This window comes from Melanotaenia boesemani, chromosome 18 (genome assembly GCF_017639745.1).
Source record: "Melanotaenia boesemani isolate fMelBoe1 chromosome 18, fMelBoe1.pri, whole genome shotgun sequence".
Classification (NCBI taxonomy): Eukaryota; Metazoa; Chordata; class Actinopteri; order Atheriniformes; family Melanotaeniidae; genus Melanotaenia; species Melanotaenia boesemani.
The window spans coordinates 20,996,600-21,017,882 of record NC_055699.1 but is presented as its reverse complement, the minus strand read 5'-3'; the positions used below and the strand labels follow the sequence as shown (position 1 = coordinate 21,017,882).

Below are 21,283 nucleotides of genomic sequence, written 5' to 3'. Positions count from 1 at the left end.
TATATATAATTGGCCATTGACTCATCAATATTAATGATAATCAAGTTGTTTTTTGGGAATACCAACAGCCAGCACATGCATTGATTTTTTTTTCTGGCCATTCTGCAAACTTCATGCCAAGGAGTTGACATGGTAAAAAGAGCATTTTAAGATGCAGATCCTCCCTATGATATGTAGATGTTCATATTTCAAACCTGTTCAGCTGCCTGAGCTTTAGCAGTAACCTCCTGCAGGACTTCATCTGCCCTCTGGGAGGCAACAGCGAGCTCCTTCTCCTTCACAACCAGCTCTTCAGAGAGCCGAGATACCGACTGCTCCGCCTCCATAAGTTTACACAGACCTGCAGAAAGCAGATGGAGAATGATGTTCTTACTTAGTGTTTTTTTACAGACCTGATGTGAACCATAATATCTTTAAAAAGGTCAAACCCTGCCCATCCAGCTTTGTTAGGAACCTTCTCACCTCATGTTTAAAAGTTAGGGGTTTCTCAGAGATCACTCACTTCATCTCTTCATTTAAACTAGTTCCTCCAGCCTCACCTGTCTTCATCCGTTCAGCCAGCGTGCCAACGTGCGCAATCTTCTCTGAGTAGATGATCTTAAAGCTGTCTATAAAGGACAGGTAGGACTTGGGCGTCACGAAGGTTTGACGGCGAAAACGCTCAAAATACTCGGCACATTTCTCAGCCACCAGGTCCTGCAGGTACAACAGGTCACATGATTAGTAAAAGAAAAAAAGTATTACACATCATTTAGTGAGGTAATACCTGGAAGGTTCCCATGGTAGCCACCACACTGTGTTTTACATCCTCTGAACAGCACAGATCCCGGTACTGAGCCAGGAAGTGATGCGATACAGCAGTCAGTGCATCCCGAGGCCAGGGCTGGAACCAGTCCACGGTGCAGCCAGATATCAGACCTGGAAACTGTGCAGGTCAAATCCGTTTAACATTTTATAACGGATTTAATTTATTTATCACATCAAAGCATCACATTGTCTCTCACCACAAACTTTCAGTATCAGAGGATTTTCTATGTCCAGCATGTTTCATTGGAGAGGTTTTCTTTTCATGGATTTTCTGCACGTTAATCCCTGGAAACCTTTGCTCACTACAGAGTCACTGTATGCATCTGCAGCAGCCAGCAGGACTTGATCATTGAAATTTGTGTTCAGTCAACACAACAGAGTGATCATGCTGCACATTGGTCAAACAGTCCTACAAGACGTTCTGATTCAGGTTTTTTTTTTTTTTTTTTTTATAGTCCAATAGTTCACATTTAAAGTTGAAAACCAAAGTTTCTGTCAGCTCATCCATCCATCCATCCGTCCATTCATCCATCCATCCATCCATCCATCCATCCATCCATCCATCCATCCATCCATCCATCCATCCATCCATCCATCCATCTGTTTTCTATATCACTTAATCTGATTTAGGATCATGAGGAAGCTGTCTATCCTAGTAATTAGGCAGGGTACACCGTGGACAGGTCGCCAGTCCATCACAGTATTTGTCAGATTTTAATAACTGAGGAAACTGCTGAAAACACTGTTTTCTTCTGGAGTAGCTTTTTGATGCAACATTTGTGAAGGTGGAGTAGTATTTTCTAACCTCACCAACATCCAAGTCGGCCGTCTTGTTACATAAGAAAAAGTCAACCGAGATGAAGAGAACGAACCCTGAAGATGACAGAGTGAGTTTATAAGTGAAACATACTTATCCTCCAGTGATTTTATAGTTCTTAAAGCAATACTACATAACTGTCTGACGTTAAAACTTTGTAATTCTCATTTTGATGGCACACTGGACAGCCATTGTCCTGCAGCATCCCGGGGCTGTGAAAACTCACGGCACAAATTTATTTTCCAGTCTGGGGTTTCATGTGACAGATTTTATTTTACGGCACCACGTCAAACACCAGCAACTGGATATCAACATATTAACCATATTGGCCAAAAAGAAATGCATCATTGACGGAAGCAAGGACAAGAAAGAAGGAAAGTGACAGAGTAAGCAATGAGACAGGAGTCGAAGTTTACATGTAGAGCGTGCTCGCTTAGCAAAGTAGTAGATGTGAAGAGTTTGTCTTTTGCATTGTTCAGTAAAGATTTAAATAGTCAAAGTAAAGCTTTAATTTTACTGTAAACTGTATGTTACACAGTGTAGACACAAATAACAGCTTCACCAACAGCGTTGTTGTAGTGGCTCCATCTGTAGCTCACCTTTAAGGCACGAGTTCGGAACTTTTCTCCGACTGGCGAGAAGCAGAGGACGATATGTAGATTGCTCCGCACACGAGACAGGAAGAAGTTGTAAAGGTTCTCAGACGTTGGAGGTCGACGAGGGTGCTTCCGCTTCATGATGGGGATCAGTTCCTGAGTGATGTCATCCAGCTCGTCACGAGCAAACAGGTTGGACACTTCGCCGCTCGCCAGCACGTTGTTCATGTATTCTGAAGAAGAAAGGACCAGTTGAGGTGGAGGCATGCATGATGCTTCTCCGTCTCTGTGGTCTTCATGGGAACAATTATGCTCACAGAAAGACTCTGGACCCTGTCATCTTCCTCCACTATCAGGATAACAAGTTTACACAGAAATCCTAAACTAATTTTCCTTCAGATTGTGACCTCATGATTTTAAGGCCCTCAATATATTTATATTTTAATTACGTGTACATGTGTTTTTCATGGCTACCTTATATTTTGTATTTGTCTGTGCACATTAAAACTATGCAGTGGCAAGGTTTGACCGGATGTAAGGTCACAAGATCAACAGTGGTAAAAATAACAGAAACACTGGGGAAGACCATGATTTAGTCTTTAAGTTCAGTCCAGATAGGCGTATTGTTAAAATTTTGTAGCACTAACTGCTGCTGATCCAAGATATGGCTTGGATCAGCAGCTGCCAGGAGAAAAGACGTCACAGGGTGCTTAGTTTAAAGCAGGGGTGCCCAAAGTTGGTCCTCGAGGGCCGCTGTCCTGCAGATTTCCCAATGTTTCCTGTTTCAACACACCTGACTCAAATGAAATAGATCCAACAGCCTATTAAGTTTTGCACAATGACTCATTAGTTTGAGTCAGGTGGTTTTGGAGCAGGGACACATCAAAAACCTGCAGGATTGTGGCCCTTGAGGACCGGAGCTGGGCACCCCTGGTTTAGAGGTCTTCCATACAATCTATATCGTCGCTATTGTTTTGTGCTGTGATCCTACAATTCGCCAACACTGTCTGGTGTGAGTTCTCTAATGTGCCCCCAGTGAAATCCTCTCGTAACAAGAGTAGCACACAAGCACGTGTTATTACACTTACAATGGAGTTGGTTGCTATGCAGATACAGCTGATAATGTTCAGTCAAACCGGCTTATTCTGACCACTGTACTCCTCACAGGAACATCGTCTGGTTCTGCAGGTCCTGACTGTTCTCTTTTGTGGTTCTATGCTGGTGGAACGAGCTACCAAATTAGAACAGGGGTGTCCCTCTCTAGCTTTTTAGAAGCTCTGAAAACTCATCATTAGAGAGCACCTCCTCTTCTAATACCCCTAATACACCAAACTCACACAACTTTGGTCTTCTGGACCAGTTCTATCAAGACTATCTATCATAAATGTTTTATTTAATGTTGACATTAGGGTTCTGGCTCTACTGAAGCTCTAAGTGAGTCCCTTTGGGAAAAAAAAGTCTCCAAACATGATGGTATGTGCTAACGTGAAAGAAAATGTCATTGATTTTCCCAATTTTTTAAATTTTGCATCCAAACATGGATTTTTTTGTTTACGTAGTGAAAATATCATCAGCTGTCATCATCATGTACCAAGGAAGGATTCCTCTTTGATGTCGTTATCGGTGAAGAGGAATGTGACCCCCTTTCCCTGCTGCCCGGCGATCCGATACAGAGTCTTTAGATCTTCCATGAGGTTACTGCAGCTGTATGACCTGCAACACACACACAAACACTAAAACTTTAAATACACAATCAATAAAACATGGTTTACGCTTTTCTTCACCTGAAGTTGTAAGTGTAAGTGAACATACATATTTAAAGCTCTCAGCCCTACAGCTCACACAGAGAAAGAAAAAAAGCTTTACACCAGCTTAAAGACAGAAAAACAAAAAAAAATGTTAAATGCGTACAATCCAACCACAAGATGTTCACCAGTAAATCCAGCTGCAATGATCTGTGCAGCAGATTTATTTACAAATCTTGAAGTGTCAGACCTGGTCAGTGTGATCTGGAAGGTTTGGTATCCTGCGATGAAAGACGCAAGCCTTGTCAGACTTTGCTTCCCAGAGCCCCCGACCCCGACCAGCAGGGCGTTCCCCTGCGGTGTCCTCAGGATACGCGAGATCCGCATCAAGTGGGTCATCGCATCCTGAACACAAACAATGTCCTTAACAAACAAGGATGGAGGTAGATATCTGTAATTCTGAAGCAGAACCTGAAGACCTGGATGTCGGTGCCTTTTCAGACATCACATCTCTGATCAGTGATCAAATGAGAAATCAGTCTGCGCTCCAAATGTCTACTTTTTTTTATTAAAGCTGATTTATATAGTTGGCTTGGTTCAGGGAAGGGAGAAAGTTAAAGTAAACTTCCATCAGGGCCCCCTGCTGGAGATGATCATCGTTACCTTGAAGAAGACCAGGTCCATAGCTCCGCCTCTCACCGCCTCGTTGTACTGCTGCTGGAAAACAGACAGCCGCTCTGCCAGGACGTCCAGCGCTGGGATTGGCTCGTACACCTGTCAATCATTTTTTTTTTAAAAACTTACAAAAAAAACATGGAATACTGAAAAATATCATGTTAAATTTTGGGGGGAAAAGAATGTGTAAAAAGAAAAATTAGATTTAAAGGATTTAGTTTAAATAAACTAAATGTGTTCAGTTTGCACTATTTTTGGGACCTTTGGCGCCTCCAGCTCAGAATCTTCTGGTTCATCACCCGTCACCTCTGGAGGTTCACGCAGGAAGTCCACAAAGCAACTGTCCCATTGAGCATGCTCAGTCAGAACCTTCCCATGATCCTCCACTGTGATCTGAGAGAGAGGAAAGTTAGGAGAATAATCAGCTGTGGTCTCAGTTGCAAAACATTTAATCCGCATACTGTTGAAAGTCTTGCATTGCAAACTTGTTATATGAGCAGGACACACAAGAGAATCACAACATACTGTTTCTTTATTACCATTAACATTAAAGTATAAAGTTAAACAGAATTGAAAGTATAAAGACATATGGACACTAGGGCAATATAAAGCCATCCATGTGCAACAATCGCTGTAGTGCAATTCAAAAGGAGTAACAAAAAGTGAGAAGTCCAAATGATAACATCAGATGCCAGCAGTAATGCACATTGTTGTATTAAAGGTGCAAAAATTGCAAAAGATGATCAACATCATAAATGTGTTCTTATGTGCAACAGTTGAGGAAAAATTCTTGTGTGAGGATTCTAGTTAAAATCCAGAGGTTGGTGAAGCAGCAGAGTCCAGCATCCTGGTACCTGGTAGCTTAGTGGATGAAGTTGTACAACAGTCGAGGTTCTGGTACCTTTTTTATGAAGGCAGGAGGCTGATGAGGGAGTGTGAGCGGTGGAAGCTGTCACCACCAGCAATGATGGCAATAATGATGATTAAGATGAAAAACAAGATGAAGACAATGATAAAGAACAATGATGATGATGATGAAAGAGAAAGACGATTTAGAAGAAGACAATGACAAAAATGAAGAAGACGATGATGATGATGGTAGGAACGGTGACGATGGCAGCAATGGCGGTGACGGCGAAGACAGAATGATGATGCTGAAGATGATGATCATGACAGAAATGATGATGATAACGAAGACAAATATGATAAAGATTAAAAAGAAGATGAAGATGAGAAACAAGGTGAAGACAATGATGAAGATGATGATGATGAAGATAAAAATAAATACGAAGATGAAGATGAAAATGAAGACAAAAATGATGGTGATGGGAGCAATGATGATGATGTTGCAGATGATGACAGAGAGATAAAACTTAATTGAGAAAAATCTATAATATCAGGACTGCGACATCATCAGGGACACAAAGGTAAAACCTAGCGAGTGGCTTTTGAAAGGAGCACAGAGACCTTCTCCATGATGCAGCTGAACGCTCGTCTGTCGCTGCTGTTGATGAATCGGTCGCCGATCACTCTGCAACATTCATGATGGAAGAGAGCCGAGAGGACCTCGGAGCTCTGACACACCTCAGACGTTACCGTCAGGATGCCCTAAAACATGCACCAACACACACACACACACACACACACACACACACACACACACACACACACACACACACACACACACACACACACACATATACTGGCATGTCACACTTACAGCTTAAAGTAAACATCAACAGGATGGGATATTGTGTAACACTTGGCTGTTGTGTTGTTTTTAACCCTTTAAACCTTGAACCAAGAAAAAAATCTGAGAAAATGATTATTTTTTAATCTTAAGTCTTTATTTGACACAAATACAACAAAATGTAAAAAAGAGTAAATTTGTACATTTACCATTTATTACTATGTGATAGATCAAAATTATTGTAGTGCATAAGTTATCCACCAGGGGGCAGAAGACCAGTATCAGATTGTGTATAACAGCCGAGTTTTGAGCCAAGGTTTTACCATTAAGTGATGCAAAAGGTCTCAGAAACTGTATGTATCCTATATGATACATATGACATTGAATGGTTAAAGTGCTTCATAAATAAAAATAACATAAGCTAACATCTCAGACTGAAGCAAGAACACAATGACACTCTGATCTAGTCAGAAGATTTAGCAGGGAGGTAAAAATCAGTAAACATCTTATGATGTGATCTTTACATATGTGCAGAAACTAACAATTATAAAAAAGGAAAATGTCATTTAAATTGTTTTCAGAAAAATGGAAGTGTCCCAAAGGGAAAGATTCTAAAGAGAAGTGAACAAAATGATGCCATTTTTTCTACCTGCCAGATTCTGCTCAGGTCCCTCAGGTTGAAGATGTAGTGAAACTTTGCAGGAGATGGTAACATCTGAGGAAACACACAGAAGAACTGCTATGCATGTGGAATTATATAAAAAGCTTTTATATGTGGCATCTAATGAGGTTGCAGATACTTTTAAAAACATATTATTCGCCTTATAATATAATAATAGTAATTTTGGCCAAATTGTGATATCTGCCCAACTCTGCTCTCCTAAAACGGCTGAGTCACTGTGCATCACTGCCTATAAAATATTAAAATATGACTTTTGCAATTATGCAAGGTTAATGAGATATATGACAAGCACATCCACTACAACACACCAGGCAACAATCAGCCTTGCTTTATTAAAACAACAATAAACGTGATAAGCCTATAGTTGAACAATAAATAAATTACAAAAAAAAACCCAAAAAAAACCAAATCACCAAAAAGAAAGAGAACATTTACCTTTGCCTTGACGGCCTGCCACACCCGTCTGGTGGTGGGTACGAGGGCAGTGGCAAGCCTACAGACCCCGTCAGGGAAGCCTCTTTCTGGACAGAAGTATCCCTGAGCCACGGTGCTGAAGATCTTATCGATGGAGGAGTTGGAGGGCAGTGTGCAGTTAAAGATGCAGAACTGCCTCTTGAGACGCTGAGGGATGTCATTCCGACCGCCACCAGGGTGAATCATGGCCGCCACCAACTGTTAAAGGTCATTTCTTCATCAATCACAATGGGCTTTGAGAGCAGTCAGAGGAAAGATGCTCCAGTTTCGTTCAGCTCTGATAACATTTATTATTCAAGTGGATGAATCAGTGGATGAAAAAGTGCTTTATAAAGTTTGATTGATTGATAGATAAAGTAACAGGTCATTGAAGCCTGTTAAAAAAATAAACACCTCCTCTCCTTGTTATTCCAGTGTCCAGACTGATGCAGCATCTTGTTTTCTACAAGCCACCATTCATATTTTCTCATTAACAGTAAGAAAAATCAAAACTTGACACAACTTTTCACAGATTTTCTTCTAAACAAACCTTCCTTCCAAAACTTACCATTCACGATGAATGTCTCACCTTGAATTTAAAATTAAAAATAAGAAATAAAGGAATAAAAGGTGAATAAAAATGACTACAAGTCTTTAGAAGAAGATTGTCTTCACATCAAGTGAAACTAACTAAATCTTCTTTAGTTAACTTCCCTGAAAAAACGTTGTTACCTGAACGTCCACCACAGTGATGAATTCCCCTGGACGGTCCAAACTGTAGAAACCTCCCTGCTCCATCAGCTGACGCACAATCTCATTGGTTATCTGAGGGGGCGGGGACAAAGACACAAATGGTCTGATTGGTTATTAGCACATTGGAAGCAATAAGTATGGGTCAAATGAGCTCTGGTGGAAGTGGATACTTAAATGATAAAGAAGTACACAAAAACATCCAGAAGATTCTTGATGTAAACACGAAAAGGCAGAGCAACAGAAACATATAATAAAAAAAAAGGATCAACAAAAAGCAAAAACCCTGACAAAAGAAATAAATGGACCAATCAGAGAGACTCTATAACCGACCTGATCTCCCCACTCATTTATCACGGGCATGTTGATGTCATCTACGAACACCGTCATCCTTCGTCCTGCTGGAGGCCCATAGGTGGCGCCCATTCGTTTGTCGATGTAGCTTTCAATGGTTCTCTGGAACATTCCAGGTTGAGTTGCTGACGAGAAGTTCACTGTCTTACCGAGGTGGAGCTCTGGGTCAAGCTTACCAGTGTAGCCCTGTAAGGGAGGAACCAGGCAGGATAAAAGGACTACCTCTGACTGGATCTGTTGGGTAATTCTGAGGCTCAGACTTTAAATCTTAAAATAGAAAGTTTTCCAAGAGCAACAGTTTCCGTAAAAGTGAAGACATCACCAACAGCTTTGTTCTCTGACAGTTAGTATGTTGGTTTTTAGTGTTACACTCACTTTTATCATGACAGTTTTGGCAGTACCCTGCTCTCCAATAAGCAGAACAGCCTTTCTCTGCTTCATGATGGTCTTCATCAGGAAGTCCGTCCTTACATTGTCAACATTGGGAACAAGAATGGACGAGTATTCAGGGACGTGGTCTTTGGGGTAGACATACTCTGGGACCTGAAATAAACAATAAATTTGAGGATTAAAGGAGTTCAGACATTTCAAAATGCTCTGGTTTAGACATGTTCTTATTACAAACTGTATTTTCAGGATGGACAGCTTCCTGACAGCTAACATAGCCTCACCCATTGAATGGTTTAAAGTTTTACCCAATTTTCAACCTAATGTTATGAGTCAGGACTGGACCTGGACTCATGGACTTCAGTTATGGCTAGTCCTCAGAAAATCCCTTTCTCTGTTGTCTAATTCGCTAAAACAAATTTAAGCAAGAGACCATACGTGTACCCTTCAGTTATAAGTGCTCACTGAGGTAACTGATATGGTCTTCTTGTAAAATCCTCTACAAACACGTTCTCTTTTTGACCTCAGAGATTGTCCCCTGCAGCCCATTAAATGAAATGCAGGTTAATTTTAATTGGCTTTATTTTTCAGACCTTGAGTCTATAATTCTCAAGTGTAGTAGGAGTTTCGGCAAGGAAATAGATGCGCCTACAGACCTTGTTGGACCAATGCTCCCATTGTCCCTGTTCGCTGATGGTGAACTCAAAGATGTTCTGGTCTTCCTGAGTTTTTGGCAGGTCCAGAGATGAACTGTGTGTCTTCAGAACAGAAAAACAAACACAAACCTTTACCACTAAAGTCAGTGTTGTTCTATACACCCAACAGCAACAAACACCTCGCTTGATCGTCTCAGATCAATTGAGGCCTGTCTGCTTTCTACTGGGGCTGAAAGCTAAGCTTGAAATCTAAATGTTAACAGAAAGGTATATGAGAAACAGGGTGGCAGTCACTGAGACATCACCCTCAACGGGACTAAACAAAGGCATAAATTCACACACATTCAGGAAAGCCTCCATCCTAGCTCTGTCGTCCAGCTCCAGCAGTGCACCAAGAGACCACATGACTGCAAAAACAAACAGCCGACCCACGTCTCCAAGGTAACCCTGTTTCTCCTCTGCTGCAGGAAGCAAACCCTGAACACATATATGAAAAATTTCCCAAGTCAAATACACAAATAATGTTGTTTTTTTTCCCCTAAAGACAGCATCTCCAAGCAGGTCACATGAGCAAAAATTCATATACAGCATTTTACTTACCTGCAGCAGGTCAATGGTCTGTCTGATGTACATACATTCCAGCACCTGCATCTTCGGAGACACAGCAGTGGAGACAAAGTCCAGCAAGTCCTGAAGATGTAATGCAGAAATACAGGACATCATCATTTTTCTTCCCCCCATTTCATTGATAATCAGTTGGATTCTGGATATTTTTTCAGATGTCCAACAGTTGAGTCTTATGTTATCATTTTTTTTAAACTTTATTTTGGTGTCCACGCTCTTTGCCCCTTGTGAGATCACATAATAACATGACGGTGTATTACTAGAACAAACATTCTTACACAAAAGTACATTCTTTTTACAATGCAACCTTCACTTTCATTGACACCATTTCACAGCTATCCATGTTGTTTTCTTTTTTCTTATGTTTTACTTTACTTTATTCAGACACACTAAAAATATCAAGCACAACATATGTGCCAAAAAACCAAAAACCAAAACAAAAGAAGAACAAACAAGCAAACAAAACACAAAAACTAAAGGGTACAGACTGAAGCCTTTGCTTCAAAAACCTCCTTGTTACACATAAACTGGCAAAACTTTTTTGTCATGTCTTGGTTCGGTTTAGGCAAGAACAGGGTCATGTTAGGACAAAAATACATTTCTCTCAAACAGAGAGACTATCACCATATTGATGCCATTTTTATTTTTCAGCTGCTGTTCATCTCATGACCACTAGACGTCACGTTGTTTGTAATCACTCAACTGACTTATGCAGATTCACGTAATTCTGGCTAACTAAGTGGTGGTAAAACAATCCAAAATAAGTAGTGTAGTGCAAGGAAGATGTGGGATGTTGTCCAAGTAGTTTAGATGTGAATTCACTAACTAGATACCTTAATAAAGTTAGCAAAGATCCTGATATGTTAACCAAATAATATTAAAGCTTATCTGGAACTATCTAGTGATATTCCAAAATGTGGCTTCTCTTCCTCACCTGGTAGCAGCAGTCGAAGCAGCGCCTCAGAGCAGTAGCCTGCTGTTCTGGTAGCTTCTGTAACCAGGCCTGCAGGATGGGGCTCCAGCCGAGCACAGAGGAGCTCATGAATACCATCCCATTCCTGGACACGGTGGCTGGGGAGGCGTTGTCGATGTTGTGAGGTTCAAAGACAATCTGGAGGAAATAGACAAATCATGCATCTTTACTTTTGCTGTGTATAATTTGTTTTTATTAATCACAACTTCTCTGGCTTCGTTAACCTCAACAGCACTGAGTTGTGATTGGCTGACAACAGATTACCTCCTAAGATAAACCCTTCTGTTTTGTTGTCACCTTGCAAGAAGGAGCCATGGGGATTCGATCCCCATTCGCCAGGGTCAGAGTTTTGTTATCATCCAACACGGAGTTTAAGTTCTCAATCCAGATGGCATCCACTGGACCATCCAGTACAATCCAGATGTACTCCCCCTGAAACACACATACAGAAACATACGTGTACCATAATCTGCACAGTGAAAGGTAACTAAAATGAGTTTATGAATTTTTGGAATAGTGTTCATCAACCTTCTTGGCTTTCAGAGTTTTCCTCCACAGGGTGGAGAAGATGCCATCCGTCCAGTCGTTTGTGGTGACATCCAGCGTTCCGAACATCTGCGAGGCCGTAATGGCTTTGGGATTCATCCTCATCTCCCGGTGGGGGGAGCCACATTCCGACATGGCCTTCATCAGTGTGTGGATGCAGGTCGTCTTCCCTGCACCACTGGGACCCAGCGCCATCATACCTGCACAAGGACAGGACAGCGTTGCACATTGTAAAATCTGTGCCTGAGCTCAATAGTTTTCTGGAAACTTCTGCCACAAATACTGCATTTGTACTCCCTGTCTAATCAAATTTGACTACTTTTAGGGGATGGGTTTCCCATTTCTACAGCAGAATCCTTTACCTGGAAGCATGTAGAGTACTTAGAAGAATATGTACACATTTGTTGTAATAAAAAAACAAAATAGCTCAATTTACTGACCTTATTTAACAACAGTCATTTCGAAGTACTATTCAGAAAGGACAAACATCTGGTACTAAACGCTGAGATGGGTTCTAAACAATTACAGAAAAACTCCCTGAAACACAACATCTGGACTGAAGCTTGAAATTCCTGGTGTGATTGCTGTTGCAGCTTGTATACTGTAAAGTGTGCCTGGGATTTAACTATTAGCCTCACCATCTCACCTGCCGAGGATGATGCTAAAAGATGCTAACCATATTTAGATTTCATACAGAGGCTGCGGATCACGTATATTTGTTACAGCAAATAAGGAGTTTTTGTCATCGAGATCAATGTCTTTGGAGGATTTTAAAGTTTAAAATCTGTGATGATCTGTACCATGTCGGACTCTCTGAGTCTCATAAAGTTGAACCAGTTTGAGGATCCAAGGAGGATGAGGGATAAGACCGGCCTGCTGAGCCTGATTGAGGATGGACGACTCCAAGTCTGGATAACCAGCTTTATCCAGAACTACAGAGCAGGAAGGAGAGGAGAAGGAAAGCTGGTTTAGAAAATGTACAATAATCTGCCAATTGATTTGTGGTCGCAAAATTTTTAACACCAATTTTCTGATCAAAAAGTTGGCTAATAGGAGAGATAAACCTACCAATGCCAGGAAACAGATCACTGATCAAACTCATGAACAGTGGCTCATCCTCATCCACCTACAGAGAAAACACTTTAGCTTAAAACAGCACTGAGGTTGATGTTAAGATGGAAATCCTAAAGTTCTGTTGACACAAACACTGCCCCACAACAAAGGGGACAATATTCTGAAGAAACACAGTTGAGTTTAATCGCTTAAGGCACAAAAACTCTGTAGATTATTAACAAACAGCTTTAACCCTTTAAACCTTTTAACTATTTTTTAGGTTATTGAAAAAACATTGCATACCCATAATGAAATAATATGAAATAAATCTTCCTGAACAAGTATTTAAAATGATAAATCAAGTATAACAATTCAAAATTAAATGAGTACATCTCTGTAACCACAAGGTTTGTTTGAATACTTTTGGAGTTATAATAAAAGGAACACTTGTGAGATTCGTTGAGGTGTGTAAATATCAGTATATGTGTTACTGGTGAAGAATAAATGAAGATGGCACACAGCAAAAACAAAAGAAGTTTGGTCATCGAATCTCAATGTCCCCCAATCGGGGGACCTCAGGTTTTAAAAGGTTAAAATCCTGGAACACAAATTCACCAGTTTGGAGAGGTTCATGTCCCTCAGGACTCTCATCACCACAGTTTTCTCTGGTTCTGATGGGTTTGATCTCTTCACAGCTCCCAGCGTCCTCAGAACTGACAAAATGTTCCTCAGACCAAAGTCATAATGGACCTGGAGAGAAGTTTGGAAAAGAAGAGTCAAAAAGCAGTGGAGAAAAGTGGAGAAAACCCGCAGGAAGCATTTTGTAGGAAAAGTGGGATATCAAGAGGAGAGGAAAGGTTATTAGCTGGAATGGGTGAGAGGAGATTGGGGTGGAAATGCTGCTCTGGTGAGATTAAGTGGGAGACGCAGGAGTTTACACCAGCATCACTTTCAGCAATAATCCCACCTGTTTGGAGAGCTGCTCCTCACACAGTTTATAGAGGGTGTAGAACTTTCTGCTGAGGATCTGGTTGTCACGGAAACCTGCACTTGCCAGTTTAACCCTCATAATGATGGCTCGGTCGGGGACCATCATGGCTACCGTGCGGAACTGGATCTTCAGGTTCTCCGGCAGCTCTTGACGTCCAGCATAACCAGGATTCTGGAGGACCGAAAGGTTCCTGGTAAAATCTGGAACTTTGTGGTTGATTGGTTATAAAATAGATCTGTTCTAGACCTCTGGTCGATATACACCCTGTCACACACCGGTTCTGTCATAGTTCAGCTCACAAACTTAGCAAGGCTTATGTGTACCAGTGATTTTCATTTCTAGAGCTCTGGTTCTCAGATAGACCAATTCCACAACACTGTGTTTACTACGTCCCATACAAAGATCATCCAATAATAAGCAGTAAATTGAGATTTGAGCCTTTTAATGATCATCACAATCATTGTTTATAGTTTTAAGTTCCCAGAATCCCCTGGTGGAGTTGTTACTCTCTTGTGATCTAGACTGGAAATTCGTTCCTTTTCAAACAGAAGCCTGCAGAGCATAAAGCTCGTTTGATTGTAAAGCACAGTGACTGGTTTGTACAGTACGTAGTACCTTATACTTAGCTATAACAAGCTGAGAAGATATTAAACAATGGAGATGATGAATTATTCATTGTAATCTTTCTTTGTGGTCCTTGTTTTGGTTGAATTTTGGAACAATATGTCCCATTAACATCAATTTATTTCTTTAAATGAAAACAGCTGGATCTGTCAGACTGGGTACCATGGTGAGGAAAATGCCAAACTCGGGGTCCATGTCGACCACATCACCATCGGTGAAGACAAACTGTTTCTTCTTGTTCTTCTTGCACTGCAGGACGATGTAGATCTGCTGGGCAGCAACGGAAAGCACCGGCAGCTCGATTCGGTTGAACTCATCAAAGCAACCCCAGGCTCCGGACTGGGCCAGACCTGCAGGAATAAAGTAACAACAAACCTTTTAAACACCAGGAGACAATTTGTGTTTGTACAAAGGTGTTCTTCGCCCTTGAAGATATGAACTGAATTGGGTTTGTATCATAAACATCTACATTTTCTCCAAGTTTAGCTTTCTGTTGCTAATAGTTTTTTACACACATGCTAAAGTCTTTGGTTGACAAACAGGTTTGAGAACCATCTTTTGACAGTTAGCTGTGTCCATTTTATTAAACTGTATAGACTAATAATGACTTATAATATAACTCATGATGTGTGATGGTCTTGCATCACTGACGTAATCACATACCTTTATAAATCCGTCCCAGTCCTCTGTAGTCCATCTGGTCTGAACAGTTGAAAACCACCACATATTTCCCCAGACACCGACCCATGTCTTTAGTGGTCTCTGTTTTACCTGAAAACACACACACACACACTCCCAAATTAAAGTTAAGGAAACACCTTGTAACAGAGCCATTTCTGCAGTCGTACATTACGGTACCTGTTCCTGCTGGACCAGCTGGAGCTCCACCCATACTCATCCCCAGAGCCTGAGACAGAGTGATGTAACACCTGGACAGAATTTTAACATTTTTTAAGTTCTGGTTGAACCCTGAAGGCATCGTATCACCCACTGTGTCAGGTGTTAGAGTACCTGTCTGTCAGTGGCGTGATGACCAGTCTGTCAGTGCAGCCCAAGTACTCATTGCAGTAGCTGAACTCCACGTCTGTGATCTGGATGACGCACCTGTCCGTCTCCTCCAGGAAGTAAAACCTCGACTGTTTCTGCCACTCAAAGTCAGAAGCAGTTTGTACGTTCAGATGTACCTGATGTAAGGAAATGAGGTCAGCTGCTTTGATCAGTATCAAACCATTTTAAACGTATCTGTCCCTCTGTGACCCACCAAGTCGTCAAAGATGTCTCTCTGGTGGACATGAATGGTGATGAGCGTTTCATACTTGGTCCTCTCATTCCTGCTCAGCTCCCTGGTCGTCATGTCAATGAGCTCATTGAGGAGGTCCAGAAACTTCTGATTGGTTGACTGCATGATCTGGTGAGCCAATCACATGGGAGTCAGAAAGGGGGGAGGGACAATAGCATGAAAAATCATGATGTAAAATTAAAAGCACCTTCTTGTCAGATTTGCTGAGGACGAAGGCTTCTTCTGCGTCCCTGGTCCAGATCATCTGGATTCCCAGAAGGCCAACCTGAGCTGGAAATGCCGACTGGAATTCCAGCAGCTTCCACCCGGAGTCACTGATGGCCAGGTAAGCCTGACGGATGATGCTGTGGAGGGTCTGCCTCATCCCTGAGAGCAGCTGTCCCAACCACTCCTCCACGTTCCCCTATTTACCAACATTTCAGTCAACACAACAACCTTACAGGACTTTTGGCATTTAATAAAAATTTGTTTTCATCTCACTGAAAGACTGGAAAATTTAGTCAGGTGTGTTTACCTGTGCCAGAACAGGCTGACTCAGCTCCACAGTTTCTCCTTCTTGGGACTGAAAACTGAGCATCTGGTCGTAGATTTTCTCACTGAAAACCACTCGGTTAATGTTGTCGAACAGACTGAGCAGATGAGTCTGAGACACAACAGAGAAAGGCTTGAACTCAAAGATGGCTTCAGAGAAAAATGTTGCAAATAAAATCACATTTAATGAGACCTGTCTGAGCCGTGGGTCTGCTGAGTCTTACCTGTATGGTGTGAGAGTCGGAGGCTTGGCCCAGAATCTCCAGCAGGGCGGGGTCAGACACAAAGAAAAAGCGAGGGAACACCAAGCGTTTCTTCTCCAGGTAACCAGATAGAGACTTCTGACAGAGTTCTAGCTGCTCCAGCAGGTGAGGGAGCAACTGGAAGAGGAGGAAGAGGAGGAAAAGGATGCCGGTCTGAATCAAGAATTCAGATTTATCAATGATAGCTGAGCATTATCGTCAGAGGGCTGCACCTGATTGAGCGTCTCGTCTCCCACGCAGCACTGCACCACGTTGGGAATCTCATGTGCTCGCTGCATGATCCTCTGCCATGATTTGTCAATGTTTAGGAAACGTTTGGCCTCCTAGAGTAGAAACAAACACCTTTCTTTAATATTTTATGAAGTAACATGTCGACTGGAACCACTTCGAATCTTCATTTTAACCTGAGGAAGCTGTTTGGCAATGTCTCCGCCCACAAACACAGCCTCCAGGTAGATCCAGAGGTTTTGAACCGACCACCACTTCTCGATGATCTCTGAGGTGTTGGAGAGTTTCTGGACCCACAGCTGGATGGAGGGTTTGAATGGAGCGTTGTACCTGCAGACAGCAGACATCTTCTTCTACTTCCTTTTCCACTTGCCCGTCCTTACCTTCTATTAGTCTCAGAGTTCATCATTCTTTTACATCGCTCTACTTTTCTTATTTTTTATCCTTAACTTGATCTATTCTTGTTTTCCTTTTTTTTTTTAAAGCTCTCTGCCTTCCTTCTGGCTCATTTCTTTGCTTTTAACCTCTTTATCATTCTTTTTTCCTTCCTTAATTAATCAATCCATTCATCATTCTATCATTTTATACCATCTACTTTCTCTACTTTCGTACTTTCTTCCATCCTTTAACTTTTTTTTCTGCTTTTCGTTTTCCAGCTCACTATTTCATTCTTCCCTATTCTCCTTCTTTTCCTCCTTCCCTCCCCTTATTTCCTCCCTCCTCTTTCCTTTGGCCCTTTAATTTTTCCTTCCAAACTCCCTCATTTCACCTTTAATTCTTTCCCATTTTTTCTTTATTCCTCCCTTCCTCATCTTTTTCCTCACCCCCCACCTGTTGCTCAGCAGGGATGTCAGCACCATCAGACTGTCCTCCATCATGGAGATTTTCTCGGCTGTCTCAGTCCCTCTCAGCAGCAGTTCTCCTCGGGTCCTGAAGGTGGCGAAACTGAGCGTCTGTCCGCTCCACTCGGCCACCACGTCCTTAAGTTTGGCCTCGATGTCGCGCTCCTTCACAGCACTGATGCAAACATCCTGATCCAGACAGGTCAAAAATCAGAAAGATATTCCAACTTCCAGTTATCATCATCATCATCATCATCATCATCATCATCGATATTACCGACTTATGATGATTAGGGTCATAATTCACTTTCAGAATTTTTCTTATAATCTATAAAATTTATAATGAATAATGTAAAATTTTAAACGTCTATAATCTTATTATAATTTCATGATAATCGTCATACTTTTCCTTCAATACTTAAAAAACAATTTATTCATTTAATTTAATGTCATTCTGGACGTTTCACTTTTGTTAAAATACTGTATGTATTCTAGATAATTTTATAATATTTGATTTAATTTTTCATATTTTTAAGGCATCGTGGACATTTCCATCCAGTTTCTCAGGACCTGTCCACAAATATGTCCACAAGTAATAATAGATATACAAAACAATACAAACACTAAAGAAAGTGGATTTAAAAGTTACTAAAAGCAGGAACAAGACCTTAATGCTTTTCCATTGTGCTTAAAATAAGTTTAAAATCACCCCGTGGGATTGCACAGCTTGAGATCCTGCATACACATACAGAACAGACGTGCAGAATCAACACCGAAAATAAGCTGTTTATAGAAAGTACTGTAACCATGTTTGTTCTCCTGCTTTGAAGAACATCTCTGATTGTGTAGCTAAATCATCAGCGCAGTCAGGTTATTACCTCAATGTCCTCTTTGTATTTCAGCAGCGGTGCCTCCATGATGTTTCTGAGAGAGAAACTCTCTGATTCCACCTGGAAACTGTGACCAGTCAGATCACTGAGACGAGTCCAGTGTCTGCGCAGCATCGCCTGAACCAAAAGTTCATAAGTCAGAAAACTGGTGTTCACTTCCTTTGTAGAGAATAATACAAATGTTAAGTCTGTGCTACCTTGTTGGCCATCATGTTCAGTAAAGGACACGTCTCAGTGAAGTCGTCAATTGTTTTCTTCAGATCTCTGAAGGCCTGCCACTCCTTCAGCGCCTTTGGGAGCTTCCTGATCCTGAAAACTCAGACAAGAGGTGCAGTAATGTAACTATGCCACTGTTGGTGCCATCTTTACTGACTCCTTTTCAGTGTTGCCTCAGCTGATCAGATTACACTTAATTGTTAAAATTGACCAGCATCGTCAAAACATTCCTCTGCTCCACCTGCTCTGGAACTCCTGCAGCTCAATGTTGATCTTCTCGATGTTGAGGTCAGTCCACAGAATGTCATAGTAACCGGTGACGCTGTCGATGACCGCATTATACAAACTGTAGAGTTTGGACAGCAGGGAGAGTTCTCTCTTGATCCTCTGCAGCTCTGGATACTCTGCAGGGAGGAGAAGGATGATTAGGACGGATAAAGAGGAGGAGGACGGTGTGAGTCAGTCAGTCGCACCATTAACAGGGAGTCCGAAGAGCTGCTCTCCTCCAGAGTAGGTGATGTATTTCCTCCACAGCTGATCAAACCTGGCTTGAAAACTCTCCAACCGCTCACTGGCCTCAGCTGGAGCCACTCCCTCCACGCCAGGGCCTCTAGACATGCCAACATGAACACACACTTTTTTCTATCTGCACACGCTCCGTTTCATCCTAACTGAAATGTTCCTGAAGGGTGCGTTTAACCTGTGGTCGTAGTCGGTGCAGAAACTCTGAGCGCAGCTCTGGAAGCTCTGCACCGAGGCCAGCAGGTCAGCCTTCATGCTGGGCTCAATCTTCACCAGAGTGTTCTGGTTCTGCACCACCTGAAACACAACACACACACACCTGTCTATGCCTCTGTATGGTCAGGACCGTTAGCGATGCACCTCCTGCATCTCACCAGAGTGTTGAGGTTCTTCCAGGCGTACGTCAGGCCGTCCACGCGCTCAGCATTCCCGTCGCTGAAGGCCAGGCAATGCTTCTGCAGCAGAGTGAAGGATTCCTCCACCGGCCCGATGGTGGTGTCGATGTGGACCTCCGCCTCCCGAACCTTAAAACAGAGAGGAGGTAAATAGGTGGAGAAATAGATGGATGAAATAATTGTAGTGAATGAATTACTGCATGAAGTAATTGATTAGGCAAAGTTAACTGGATGCAAGCAGCCAATCAGATGCTGGCTGACCTCTCTGAGAGCCGCCATTACTTCTTGAACATCCTCCAGGTCTGTGATTGGACGCTGCAGCCGCTTTGTCAGCCCGTCCATGAATGACAGGATGTCATTCATGTTGGTGGAAGCACGTTTGTTGAGCGCAGCCCCAAAGGTTCGTTTCCAGAGACGACACTCCTGAGTGAGAGCTAGCTTCAGCTGCTCGGTGTCAGACCGTATCGAACCCACCTGGTAAAACGCTGGCAGCTCTGAAATCTGCTCCTCCAGCTTCTGCAGGGGCAGCAAAGCATCACAGGTAAAAAGAATGATTCACATTCCAGCTCAAGTTTAAGCTTTGATCATCAGTTGCAGATGTTTACATCATTTGTGAAAATCTCATTATAAACACAGTGTTATAAATGCAAAAGGCTCTGATCTGTCAAGGTTTGAAGTCTTCTAAACTTGTGCATTTTTTCTGTGTCTGGTACCAAACTGTCAGTAGCTGATCCTTTAAATCCTTTAAGTCTTGTGATCAGAGCTTCCACGGACTGAACTGCTTGTCCATCATATCCTGCAGATACTTGATTAGACTAAGGCCAAGTCAACATCTGGAATTCATCATGTTTCTCAAATTATTCTTCAAGCATTGTTATAGTTAAGCAGAGTGCTGAAAGAGCTGCCATGAAGGGATTTCCATGGCTGGTTTGGGTGTTAAATCCAACAATAAAAACTGCAGGAATGTCAGAGCAGAACTTTGCCCAAAGCATGATCACGCCCACTGGATCCTTGTCTACAGTGTGCATGCTCTTTTCGCCTCTTAGTCACTAGTAGGGCTGGACCCAAATATCGATATTACTGATACCAAGGTGAGTATCCGTACTGACTGATACCAGCATGATGAGATCGATATTTTTGCTTTGGGGGCAAAAAGCCAAAGAATGTGAATCTTTATACTGTGTTTGATTATGATAATAATCATCAATATTTAAAGGCAAAATCATTAAATGATTGTGAAATTTCAAGCAAAAAGTATCACTATCGGTATCAGTGATACTTTTTGAATTTACATGGTATCGGATCGATACTAAAATTTGCAGCATTGCCCAGCCTTAGCCACTAGGACAGGCTCCAGTGACCATGTATTGGAATAAGCAGGTAGGATGGATGGATCACCCTGCCCCTGCAGGCTGGATTTTATTCCTATAGTTGGTGGTGGAGTTATGTCTTCTCCAGGTAAATGATGGACTTGAACCTGACCTTCAAGATGTAAAAGGTCTGATGTTCATTTGTACGTTGTTGACATATCTCAGTGATGGATATGGATCAACACTGGCACCCTGACCAGTCTACAGCTATGTAGCCCCAACATGCTGTGTGTTCTTAGATCTCCGCTAGCATGAACTTATTCAACAATATGAGCTTCAGAAGGCCTTCTATTAATTCAGACA

General features: G+C 41.9%; 1 protein-coding gene across 1 annotated transcript in view; it reads right to left on the bottom strand.

Annotated features, from left to right (window-relative positions):
• dnah5l (dynein, axonemal, heavy chain 5 like) overlaps positions 1–21,283 on the bottom strand; it is a 55,932-nt gene that overhangs the window by 15,671 nt on the left and 18,978 nt on the right. Inside the window, exons 30-71 of the mRNA XM_041967915.1 lie at positions 19,872–20,126; positions 19,590–19,739; positions 19,394–19,512; positions 19,167–19,303; positions 18,935–19,097; positions 18,675–18,786; positions 18,466–18,594; positions 17,577–17,776; positions 16,922–17,075; positions 16,730–16,840; positions 16,479–16,634; positions 16,238–16,366; positions 15,911–16,126; positions 15,685–15,831; positions 15,435–15,607; positions 15,282–15,352; positions 15,087–15,194; positions 14,586–14,773; positions 13,776–13,970; positions 13,424–13,558; positions 12,824–12,881; positions 12,556–12,687; positions 11,738–11,955; positions 11,507–11,641; positions 11,171–11,347; positions 10,213–10,302; positions 9,955–10,089; positions 9,613–9,714; positions 8,945–9,112; positions 8,549–8,755; positions 8,198–8,290; positions 7,448–7,684; positions 6,980–7,045; positions 6,108–6,248; positions 4,902–5,033; positions 4,629–4,739; positions 4,216–4,370; positions 3,812–3,933; positions 2,224–2,453; positions 767–925; positions 540–696; positions 195–340 (exon numbers count right to left, since the gene is read on the bottom strand). Coding sequence (XP_041823849.1) covers positions 195–340; positions 540–696; positions 767–925; positions 2,224–2,453; positions 3,812–3,933; positions 4,216–4,370; positions 4,629–4,739; positions 4,902–5,033; positions 6,108–6,248; positions 6,980–7,045; positions 7,448–7,684; positions 8,198–8,290; positions 8,549–8,755; positions 8,945–9,112; positions 9,613–9,714; positions 9,955–10,089; positions 10,213–10,302; positions 11,171–11,347; positions 11,507–11,641; positions 11,738–11,955; positions 12,556–12,687; positions 12,824–12,881; positions 13,424–13,558; positions 13,776–13,970; positions 14,586–14,773; positions 15,087–15,194; positions 15,282–15,352; positions 15,435–15,607; positions 15,685–15,831; positions 15,911–16,126; positions 16,238–16,366; positions 16,479–16,634; positions 16,730–16,840; positions 16,922–17,075; positions 17,577–17,776; positions 18,466–18,594; positions 18,675–18,786; positions 18,935–19,097; positions 19,167–19,303; positions 19,394–19,512; positions 19,590–19,739; positions 19,872–20,126 — 6,219 coding nt within the window. The remainder of the gene's footprint in view (positions 1–194; positions 341–539; positions 697–766; positions 926–2,223; positions 2,454–3,811; positions 3,934–4,215; positions 4,371–4,628; positions 4,740–4,901; positions 5,034–6,107; positions 6,249–6,979; positions 7,046–7,447; positions 7,685–8,197; positions 8,291–8,548; positions 8,756–8,944; positions 9,113–9,612; positions 9,715–9,954; positions 10,090–10,212; positions 10,303–11,170; positions 11,348–11,506; positions 11,642–11,737; positions 11,956–12,555; positions 12,688–12,823; positions 12,882–13,423; positions 13,559–13,775; positions 13,971–14,585; positions 14,774–15,086; positions 15,195–15,281; positions 15,353–15,434; positions 15,608–15,684; positions 15,832–15,910; positions 16,127–16,237; positions 16,367–16,478; positions 16,635–16,729; positions 16,841–16,921; positions 17,076–17,576; positions 17,777–18,465; positions 18,595–18,674; positions 18,787–18,934; positions 19,098–19,166; positions 19,304–19,393; positions 19,513–19,589; positions 19,740–19,871; positions 20,127–21,283) is intronic.